Consider the following 11,879-nt stretch of genomic DNA (forward strand, 5'->3'; position numbering starts at 1 on the left):
TTGTGCATTTGTAGTAATTGAAGATGAAGACTGGGAGATTGATGAATGTGATTTTGCAATTAAATTCACTCAAAATAAAAATGAATAAATAGGACTGAAATGTAAATAATAAGATTTATTTATATCATTTTCAGTCATGTGTTCTTGTCCCATGGCAGGAAGACTGTTGGATGGGTTCTTGTTGTTCATGGAGTTCTTCTTTGATTTAGTTTTATTGATGGCTGACGTTGTATTCATTATGACAGGAAGTATATATGTTGATGCTTAGTTTTTTTAAATGGAACATTTACAGACATACCCCTCCATTCCTATGTATTTACATATCTAACACCTAAACTTCAAATGTTTTACATTCATGCCACCTTACTTAAGCATAAAATATGTATTTTAAGTTTTAAAAAGTCAAAATAGTGATATTTTCTTATGTGATACGAATGATTTGGGTTGTATAAATGTAAAAACCAAAGTTTTAAGTGTCACATAAGTAAATACTTAAGAATCAGGTGGTATGTGTAAATGTCTCTTTGGATCTATTGCGGGGTGACCCTCTCAAATGATGATCTTAAGGGTCTGTTTGGGGCAGCTTGTGCGTTTCAGGATAAGCAGCTTATCTTGAAATGCGGCTTGCGGGTCGACCGCAGTGGTCGACCTGCGGCCTGCGTTTAATGTAAAAAACTCAAACACGGCAGACAACGTTTTCAAAAACGCGCAAACTAAACGGTGAGGTGATATTTTAAAAACACCGCCGCACTTATAGGCTGCCCCAAACGGGCCCTAAATTTCTTATGCGAGTCTGTTTTCATTTGGTTGTTGGTTGATTGTGATTCATCTAAAATTTATAATATCAAAGGATATATATTGTGTTAATAAGTGATTTTTTTTTTAATTTTAGAATATGCAATCGATAAATTCTTTTCACAATTAATCTTTTTATATTGTCCTTTAATTATGTTTTTTTTAAGAAGAATTTATGTATTGTTATATGAGTTGGTTTGCATATATTTCATGTTAATTAATATGCAATCACTATATCATATTTTTAATTTATTATTAATGACTCATGCACAACAATACATAAATAAATTAAATAATTATTATCATGTATTAATTATTTATGCATCCTATATAAAAAAAATCACATGTAGAAGGTCTCCAAATATACTATGGGGAAATCATCTAAATAGATCCTACTTTTTGAAATACATTAAATATGAAATATCAACTCATAGTATAGATATAGACTAAAATTTATACCACTCAATTTCTATATATTTACATATTTAAGACGTAAACTTCAAAAATTTACATATATGCCACTTAATCTATGCATGGAAAAGTGTGTGTAGGTATGTAAATGCCCTTTAAATTCATAAATCCATGGTAAGTGTGTAGGTATGTAAATGCCCTTTAAATTCATAAATTCATGGTAAATATTCAAACTAACAAAATTATATGATAAATAAAGCGAGCATTTTGTTACCTTTCAAATATGTAATTATATGATAAATAAAGCGAGCATTTTGTCACCTTTTTGATTTAGGGACCCGACGCGCAGGTGGGCAGCTCAGGACTTAAATACTATTTTTCGGTCCTACAATCTGTTTTTCGGCCCTACAACTAACTGATGTGAGACTATTTATCCGTGACAATTTGCCCCTATTTATGATTTAAGGACCCGACACGCATTAATCAACTACATAAATTCCACAGCTGCTTGGCGAGGCCACTTTTAAAAGGTGGCGGGGCCAATCATTCAAAATGTTAACCCAATTATTGGCTTGTTAGCCGTTTGGAATAATGCCTATCAATTTTTTTTGTATTTTTGCGGGCCCCGCATGGGACCCACCCCACCTGTCACGTGCATTGGATTTGATCTACCTCTTCCGTACTAATTTTTGCTTGCTTCTTAATTTCTGCCTTATGTTTGATATATGCTTAAAAGTTTTATGCAATCCTTTGGTGGACAGGCCCCATTTGGGGCAGCTTTTTACCGGCTTCGCAGGGAAACCGTTGGTTTGTTGCTTTTGGAAACCGCTTCGCGGTGGCTTTATAGATTATTTGAGTGAAATGTGGGTTGCGGGTTGGACCTTGCAGCCTGCGTTTCATTCGTGTATAATCCCCTCGTGCCCTTCTTGACCCCATGTGATTTGCTTTAAGCTTTTGTGTTCTCAGTTCTGTCCTAGCTCTTCTCTTCTCCCGATCGCGATTTTCGGTGGGTTCCAGTGGCATTTTGCTTTTCCTATCTTCTTACCTTCCCTATTCTGGTGGCATTCTCCCATTTATAATCTCTAACACACACTACACCATTGGCGTTAGAATGAACTTGTGTTTGGAGATTTGACATTTGTGGCTTGCTCCTTACGATACATGGTGTGGTTTTTTATAGTTTTTCGTTTTTTCTTTCGTATGCCCGGTGACAAGTGGGATAATTTTTTCGGCATTTGTGGCTTCTTGCTTGCCCCGTGCGACATTCTTGAGGTCTCTCATTTTTTTGTCCTTCCTGCTCCTTGTGACTGTTCCGCGGTCTCTGGTTTTTATGTTCTTCTTGCCCCGTGCAGCATTGTTGTAGTGTTTTTTTTTTTTTTTTTTTGTAACATTCAAACTAAATATTTGCTTTTAAGTATGAGATGTGCTATTGTGAATAATTATGTTATAAACAACACTAAAATATAAGGGTAGAAATGTCATTTGCTCAGAAACAACATACTATTTTAAAACTACAAAAAACAAACAAACAGTCAGCTTCTGTACAACAGCTTCCCGCCGCAGCTGCTACTTAACAGCTTTTTAATAAACTGCAACTGCCCTAAACAGGCCCTTAGTTGATCAAATATGAACCACATAATGTAATTATGTTTTATCTTGATCAACCTTATACTAGAAACCTATTAGACTCAATATCCTTTTGTGATGATAAAAGTTGCGTTGGACATAATCTAACCCTAGGAATAGGTTCCTAAAGTTTTAATTAAATAATAGTGGTGTATAGCCATGATTTGACCTAGCCTAGGCATCTGTTAGGCACTAGTAAAACAAGCTTAACAACCCATATAAAACCTAAGTATTTAAACTATCCTAACTTTAAATGGCTCCAATATATCCTAGCTTTTTAGAAGACTCTTAATACTTGTCATAACTCATATCCATATTAGAAAATTCCCATCAATTTAGTGAATAAAAAAGGGTAAATTTGGTTAAGAAATTATATGTTATTTGAGACACTCATTTTGACTTTAATTAGATTAAATTTTAAGGATTTATATTTGTTCAAATTTATCAAGAGTTTTTTTAATTATACTAACGAGTGCTTGATTTAGATTAGTTGAACTCAGATTTATAAGCTCTTACCACCTGAAGTCATATTCTCTTCTCGATTATAAATTTATTTAAAATGGAATTGAAATGATCTTATAATTAATTCTTAAGGATTTTTAATACTCAAATAATTGAATATATATATATATCTTTTTAAAAATAAGGTGACATATATATATATATTAAATTTTAGATGTTAGATATGTGAATACATTAAAAAAAAAAGTTAGTATTTCTCATGAGTGTCGAAAAGCCTGTGGCAGTAGAGTAATAGATTATTGTCTTAATGTTTGTTATATGAAAATCTACACACACTCTCATAAGATTTGACAACTAATAGAAATACTATAATTTTTTATGCAAAAAACCTAGGAAGAGTAAAAAACTATGGGGTCTTGCCCATTTAAAACTTTTTACTATGAGTTGATGATTGCAGTCTAACAAGCTAGAAAGAGTTAACATAATTTCTCGAGTTTATCAGTGTGCGGAAGAATTTGTTGCCCTGAGGTTAGGAGCTTCAGTGTTCCGTCTTCGAGGTTGGCACGACGTTCAATATGATCCACCACTTCGTAAGTTGTTTCGTGAGTTCGCGGTGTCGATTGCATTTGACACGGTGCTTCGTCGCAAGAAGAAAGTGGCGGCCGATAGTGGTCGGTGACTGCTTGCGAGTGGTGCTCGATGGTGGTCAACTGTTGTAGGAGTGGGAGGCGTTCGCTATATCGTTGGTGCAGAATGGTAAACTCTAGCTCCCACTTCTCCAGGCTCTAGTCTCGCACTAACTCAGGGTATAGACCTCTTCACACGAGATATGATTCTATTTATAGAGTCCATATTTTAAATAAGGAAAAAATTCAGGCGACCCTGATCACAAGGCCAAGAGAAATCCACTTGATCAAATAACGTTTGATGAATATTTGAGGTCATAAGGATGTCGGAATGTAGCGATTTGCACCTGTTGGATTCGTCTTGCTAGACCCCTCTTATACATGACCAAGGGAGATCCACTTGATCGAACAATGTGTTGTCCGATTAACATTTGAGGTCTTAAGGTTGTCGGAATTGTGCGATTTGCACTTGTTTGATTCAACCTGTATAGACATTTGATTTGATTAAAAGCTTGCCAGATTCAAAATCTGTTTGACCTTCCAATTATTCTCGAAAAGCTCCTAAAAGTTATTTAATGACTTAATCTAGGATTAATTTGACTCAGATTGAGCCAATTTTGGTATTGTTGGATCTGTTTCATCGAATCGGTCAGCTGACTATAAGTTTGCTGAAATAAGAGTTCTCTATAACTCTATAAGTTTGCTGAAATAAGAGTTCTCTATAACTCTTAGTTGAAGTTTGAATATTCATCACTCAAAAAGTTCTCAAAAAGTTGCTCGACATTAATGTCACGCCCTGAGATTCATTTCAGATAATAAAAATTTATAATACCATGTCATTTTCTATTATACTTAAATAAGATAAGATTATAACTTCAGTGCATAAATTTGAGTAACATATAGGTACACACACACACAAACACGTGCCCATTGATCTTGTTCCGTCAACCTGATCCACACAAAACTATGAGCGGGAAGAATGGAGAAGCAGACATAAAAAGGGAATTAAGTTAAACCAGATACACACAACTTTTTTCTTTGCAGAACTCCTACGCTTTCTTTTGGCTTCTGCAAATACATTTTTATAATAGAGCTTAAGATAATTAATGGTACGGTAGGAAGCGAAGTTTAAAAGGTACAGCAGTTTACAAGGAAAAAAATATATTACATCACTCACGGCGAATCATACAATTATATATACGGCTTGATGCGATTCACATTATCGTCCATATGTCTAAACAACGAATGCAGACGATACGACTCGGGTGAGAAGAGATAAATGTGACGACTAATGTTTAGATGTTAAATGTGTAAATATGTATGCAAACGATTTATTGCAAATACAAGTAAACAGTTGGAGCAATGAGAAGGACTTGAAAGAGATTTATTGCATTCCGAGTACTTCATTCAACAAGTGCCGTAGTTTTATATCACCTTTAGTTATTCTTCTAAAAGAGTGTATGCTATTGCAAAGAAAGTTTGACTTGTGTTATTCAATTTGAAGTTAGATGTTATGCTCCGTCACACAAGTCTAAGTAAATGGTAGTCATTTATTAATGTACGCTTCATTTATTCTAACATTTTTCTTCTGTTTCTTTCTCTCTCTCTCTGTCTCTCTCTTAACTACAAGTCTACATCTACCATCACCTCAAGCCATAAGAAAATACTTCAACTCAATTTCTTAAACCCTCTTCATCCTCCCTATCTCCCTTCTCTTAGTTCAAGTTTTATTTTTAGTTAGAGACCATAAATTGTGACACGGACATCTTGTTAGTATATATTTTTGATGTGTAATATTTATTGTAAGGAAAAAAATTGACTCGTAAATGCACGATTATATTTGAGACAATACTTGTATCATAAATAGTTCTGAGTAAAAAAAAATGGAGAAAGAAAGTGTCTATCTGCTCGATTATTCTGAGTGATTGGGCTCTTAATAGCATTTTCACAAGTGATTTATCCATGTCTCATAACATCACCCATAAGATGTAACTCTTTCAATTAGTTTATTTGAATACACCCGTATTATACATAATTAAAAATACATTTTGAAACTTATGCAAAATGCTAGAGCCGAGATAATTACCCTAGAGTCAAGCCATTATTTAATAGTGTCATATATCATTTTAGATATTCTTATATTTATCTTTATTCAACTAAACTTCTAGTAGCCTAACTCCCATTCTTTCAAGAGAATCTTCACCATCTTGAGTTATTCATTCCAACATGTTCATGGCCATCTACAAAATCATATGTTGATTATCATTTCTAATGATAAATGAACCCAATAATAATATAACATTGAACTACTAAAAAAAGTCATTTTTATTTAAATTTGTAGTAATTTATCGGATATATAAAGATCCCGTAGCATGTTGGTTTCAAAATGTAGTTTTTTTTAAAATATACATCAATGATAGTTGGTTTCAAAATGTAGTTTTTTTTTTTTTTTTCAAATATACATCAATGATAGTCTTTTATTTAGACTATAACTTGGGATCAAATTGCAACAAGAAACATTATTAATGTATGCCATCCATAATTAGGGCTGTCAATTTGGCTCGTTGTTTCCGAACAGCTCGTGTTCAGCTCGTTCGTTAAGCTTAACGAGCCGAACACGAACAAATTTGTAAGCTCGAAATATGAACGAGCCGAACACGACTCGAAATGAAATAAATAAATAAATAAACGCACACATATAATACATATTCATAAAACTAAATATTATAAATTGTAAAATATAATAAATTATTAATAAATATTACTTATATAAATATTATATATTTAATATAATATAATATATAAGTATAAAATTTAAAAACCCTACATCGTTACTTCTAAGCCACGACTCGGGTTGGGTGCCTCTCCTCTTCAGACTCTTCTCTTTCCTCTCAATCGCGAAAGGCGTTCGGCCGCGAGAGCTTAGGGTTTGGCGTTTGTGTTTGCTGCTCTCCTCCTCTTCCGAGTCATCCTTCTCCTCTCAAAATCGCGAAAGGGTTTCAGCGGCGAGAGCTTAGGGTTTGTTCTTCTTCTTCCTCTTCCGAGACATCTACCTCTCCCGATTCCTCCATTTTCGAGCCGAACTCGAGCTGGAAAATATTATTCGAGTCGAACACGAACACACCCTTCACGAGCCATTTCGAACACAAGCCAATTCCAAACAAGAGCTTGTATCAAACGAGCCGAGCCTGAGCTTGACTCGTTGACAGCCCTATCCGCAACCATCTTGTGATACATTTATGAGTATGTCGTGCTTTTATTTCATTTAAGTTGGTTATATGTTCGATTTTCTTACATTTGATTTGGTTTTTAATGTTACAAGTGTTCAAAAAAAATGAGCAAAGAGATTTTGAAAAAAAGTATTCATTTTGGCCACATCTTTGAATTAAGATATGGGTTATAATTTTTATGTATTCATATATTTACCATATAAATTTTCATATTTGGTTTTATAACATTGTTGTCGTAAACTCATACATGAAAATGTTTATTTTACTTATAAAACATTTTAATAGTGATATTTTTTTATGTATATAATATTTTCCTGTTATTTATATAAATTTAAAAGTTCAGCTATTAGATATATAAATATTTAAAAATTATGTGATATGTATGTAATTGTCACTTCATTATTTTTTATTTATTGAGCACAATTTAATTAGAAACTCACCATCATATGCAAAATCATGAACTACCTTAAGATCTTTTGGTTATTATTATTATTATCATTAAAATATGTTTGTTTGATATGCTAAAACCCTAAATCCTAAACCCTAAAAAAGATAATAATCCAGATAAGTCGCATTTGGATGCAGAGCAGCGTGGTCACATCTGATTCATTGTCCGAATGCGGGCATCAACATAACATAACACAATATTTTTTCTCTCACGGTGGCTTGCATTATATAAATACCACTTACAAAAATAGGGCAGTGAATTTAGCTCTAAGTTCATTAATCACTCGAAAAACGATCCAAATTTTGGCTTGAATCGAGATGAAATTAAAACCAAATTTTGGCTTGATAATAGTAAAAATAAAAAAAAAAAAAAAAAAAGTGCCAAGCTATGAGCCAAAACTTTGGATGAAGATTTTTCAAAGCCGATTTAGAGCCATATACGAATCTGCTCAAACTGGCTCCAGATCTAATCACAATATTTCTTATTTATAAAAAAAAAAATATTTAATGCACAATAAACTTGAATATAATGACTCACGAGCCAATTTCGAGCTGGAACTGATTCAAACAGCTCAATTTGAGTCTGTTAGCTTCAATTTTGAGCAAAATCATAATCGATTCAACTTCGAACGGGCTGAGCTTGAAATAAACTATAACAAGTCGTACTACATCTATTCAAACCATACTAAATAACTCAATTTGCGCCATTTAGTTTTAATCTTGAGGCAGATTGAGCCGATTCCAAGATGAACCGAATCCGAATAACTAAAGTTGCGCCAGCTCATTTTGATTTCAAGTCAAATCAAACCATCCAATTTCAAGACACAATTCGACATAGGGCCGCACTAAATCCATCCATGCTCTGAAAGCGATCTTTAACTGCCCTACTTAAAAATATTTATTTTTTAATTTTAAATTAATAAGATTGAACCATTTTTACCCCCAGCTTAATCCAATAGAAACGGCTAAGATAAATCCAAAAATAGCCGGCACGGCGCAGTCCCCCCAAAATTACAATAAATAAATAAATAAAATAAAATAAAATAACTATAAAAGAAATAGATTATGATATAAATTTCATAATGGAAAAAAAAAACAATTTACGACCAAGAATGCAAGAACATGATAACCGTTTCCGGCGTCTCTGCTGCCGCAGGCGGTGGCGGCGGGGGGGGGGGGGGGGTGGCGGCGGCGGTGGCGGCGGCGGCGCAATCTGAAATCACCTCGAACTCCCGAACCACGAAGCGGCCGACTCATCTGCCTCAATTCCGCACCGCTTTCCGTCTTCCTCCCCACTCCACCGCCGCTCTCCAAATCCTCGCCGGAAAACGATCGAACACTCCGGCAGCTCTCCCAATCCCGCAAACAGCGACTCCTCCTCCTCATCCACTGCCGCCCCGCCTAACTTATCATTGTCATCAAATCCAAATAAAGAGCTGCAGAAAAGCTCCCCGTCGGAGACCGCCGCCGCCGCCGGCGAGGTTGATGACGGCGAACTCACCTGTGCGAACCATCCGAATGAGTCTGCTATCATAAACTCAGCCGATTCATCCACCATTAGATCCGTCGACAGGCTGTTGTCTGAAGATACAGGATTGCTCTCCGCTTCTCTCGGTTTTGAGTTATCAGATTGCGGAGGAGAGATATCTCCGGTGGTTTCCGCCGGCGAATTATGGTGGCGGCGGTGAGTTTTGGCGGTCGCCGGCCAGCTATGGTCGTGATCTGCGGAGTAAGTTACGATGAAGGTGGTGGGATCTGCACGGCTTCGTTCTACCTGCTTTCTCGCCGGGCAACCCTTTGAACTGCTGCATCTATAATACCCCCTGCATGCAAAAGAAAAAATAAAAAAAAAGTTCGATTATGAAATTCTAATTAAACTTATTTATAATTGTATTAAATTTGATTTTTTTTTATCTCAATTGAAACCAAATAAAATTTATTCTAAACTAAATCACATGATTTTAATGATTCAATGATGATATTTACAACTATTTATGAAAATAAAATGAAGATTTATTTCATACATATCATTTGAAAAATCACTTTTTTACATATCCAACCTAAAAAAAAATTCAATTTTCTAAATAAAAAGTACAAATTTGTAAAATTAGCACAATAAAAATTCCTATATAATGCTACGATTTCAAAATAAAAGCTTCAATTTTACCTCTCCCAATAAATATTTTTTTAAAATTATCATGATTAATATGAATATTCTTTTATTAAAAAGATTAAATAATTATTTTCTTACAATATATCATTGCTGTGAAAAATTAATTTCAGCAACAAAAGCAAAAATCTGCTTCAAACAGATCTGAGATTCATTCATGCTGTCGATCAAAACTGTATTTTTAATTTTCCTGCAACAATTCAATACAATAACTAAGCTCACCGCGGATAAGGCGATCCTTTAATAGGCTTCTGGCCATACTTCCGCCAAGCCCATGAATCCGACGGCGGCGCAGCCTCACCGCCGCCCTTCGACCTCCCTCCATCACCGTCCGCCACCGGCACCGACACCACCCGCTTCTGAACCGACCGCCGGCTAATCCAAATTAATCACTAAAAGTATAAGTAATTAAAATTAACCAAACACTCTAATAAGAGATATAACGAATCTGCAGAACAGAATTACTCACCTTTTCTTTGGAGAAGAGACGGGCTGCAGGTCTGCTACGGCTTCCATGGATAATGAATGAGGAGGATGGGAGAAGCGGAGCAATTAATAGGGCTTGTTGTTCATATCTATGTATTAATTATACGTACAGTGCAAGAGAAAATCAGGGGATGGTTCGGAGCATGTGCTGGTTTTTCTTTTTTAATTTTAAATTTAATTAGAGGTTAAGTAAGGGATTAATTAAGGTTTTTTAATGACTTTTTAGTGCTGGGGATGGGGACGTGGGGGCAAATATCCAGACTTTGGATGTGTTTTATTGTGAGGTGATGTTACGAGGGAGGAAAACAGAGGGGGAGGGCGACCGCTGAGGGCTCCATTTGCTTTTTTTTATAATCCACTTGTAGTATTATATGGTCATTAATTGAAAAGATAATTAGCTTAAGATGTGTTGATGTAATTTTAAATGTGAATTTGATCATGTTTGATGTTTTAAATAATTGATTGTCTACTTAATATATTATTAGTTTTTAGAATTATTGTTAATGCTTTAATTTTTTTTTTTTGGGGAGATTTATGTAAATATCACACAATTTTTATGTATTTATGTAAATAATGGCTGAAGTTTGATATTTACATTTATGGCATTTTGGTGTTAAAACTTAAGAGTAAAAATGTAAATTTTGCTTTTAAGAAGTTGGAGGTAATGATATATTTTATTTGATGTTATGGTTTGTTGGATGAGGGTTCGAGCTTATTAATCCTTTCTAATTGTAGTTGCTCTTAAAGCTCAAGTACTAAAATAAGTTTTTTTGAAGTTACTTGGGTGATATTTATGAAAATATGATAGTTTGGTTGTTAGCTAAGATACGTAAATATGTAAAAATTAAGAGGTATGACCGTAAATGCTCCTCGAGTGTTAAAATATATGTTGCTATAAAGAGAAAATTTATCATTTTGATGTTGAAGAAAATTTTTATGAATGTAAATTTTTCATATGTCTTATATGACTTGAAAAGAAATATATCAACATACTTAACCTAATTAAAATGACTTAAATAATATGAGTGATAATTAACAAAGATTGAATTTGATAGTAATTAGAGAGCGTGTTAATGTAGAATTATTAAAAATGACTTTCATGTTCAAAGTTAGAAGACAACGAGGCACTGAAATTATCATCAAGAGATGTTTAATAATTTGCTATATTTCTATTTCCATAAGAGGGAAGGGTAATGACTAAGAAGACATGTGCCATAGTTGATGGATATGTTTGTCGGGTGTTAACAATGGTAGCGATGATGGATGTCGTTCTCATTGTCAATAACAAATATTATCATTGGTGATGATGAAGAATATTTCAATAGAAACAGATTGGCTTTGGTGACGATGATATGTGTCAGTGTTTTTGACATTATAAGTATCAAAATTAATGATGATAATTGACAATAGTTTCATCAACACTACTGTTGCTAGTAGTGGAGGACATCAACATATTTGGCAATGATAATTATCTATGTTGTTGGGGACTATGACCATCTACTTTTTTGGGAATTGCATTTGAAAGCCTTGTTGAGAAATACAAGTAACATGTTATTATTGATAGGGGGTATTGAGATTGGCAGTGATGTGAGTTTTAGCCTAGCTTGTTGGCGAAACAAAATGTAA

At 34.2% G+C, this 11,879-nt stretch overlaps 1 protein-coding gene across 1 annotated transcript; it reads right to left on the reverse strand.

Moving 5' to 3' along the window:
* Window positions 1-8,781: 8,781 nt before the first annotated feature.
* Window positions 8,782-10,572, reverse strand: LOC110025382 (probable WRKY transcription factor 65). The gene is made up of 3 exons (XM_020725836.1): window positions 10,237-10,572; window positions 9,990-10,142; window positions 8,782-9,420 (listed from the first exon to the last, which is right to left on the reverse strand). Exons 1-3 carry the CDS (start codon window positions 10,281-10,283, stop codon window positions 8,817-8,819), a joined length of 804 nt encoding a protein of 267 aa, XP_020581495.1. The 5' UTR covers window positions 10,284-10,572; the 3' UTR covers window positions 8,782-8,816.
* Window positions 10,573-11,879: the final 1,307 nt, after the last annotated feature.

This window comes from Phalaenopsis equestris, unplaced genomic scaffold (assembly GCF_001263595.1).
Source record: "Phalaenopsis equestris unplaced genomic scaffold, ASM126359v1 Scaffold000297, whole genome shotgun sequence".
Taxonomy (NCBI): domain Eukaryota; kingdom Viridiplantae; phylum Streptophyta; class Magnoliopsida; order Asparagales; family Orchidaceae; genus Phalaenopsis; species Phalaenopsis equestris.

Coding starts and splice junctions, on each gene's coding strand:
- LOC110025382 (XM_020725836.1), bottom strand. CDS start 10,283: ATGGAAGCCGTAGCAGACCTGCAGCCCGTCTCTTCTCCAAAGAAAAG. Junction 10,143..10,236: donor GTCTCTTCTCCAAAGAAAAG/GTGAGTAATTCT, acceptor AATTTGGATTAG/CCGGCGGTCGGTTCAGAAGC. Junction 9,421..9,989: donor AAAGGATCGCCTTATCCGCG/GTGAGCTTAGTT, acceptor TTTTGCATGCAG/GGGGTATTATAGATGCAGCA.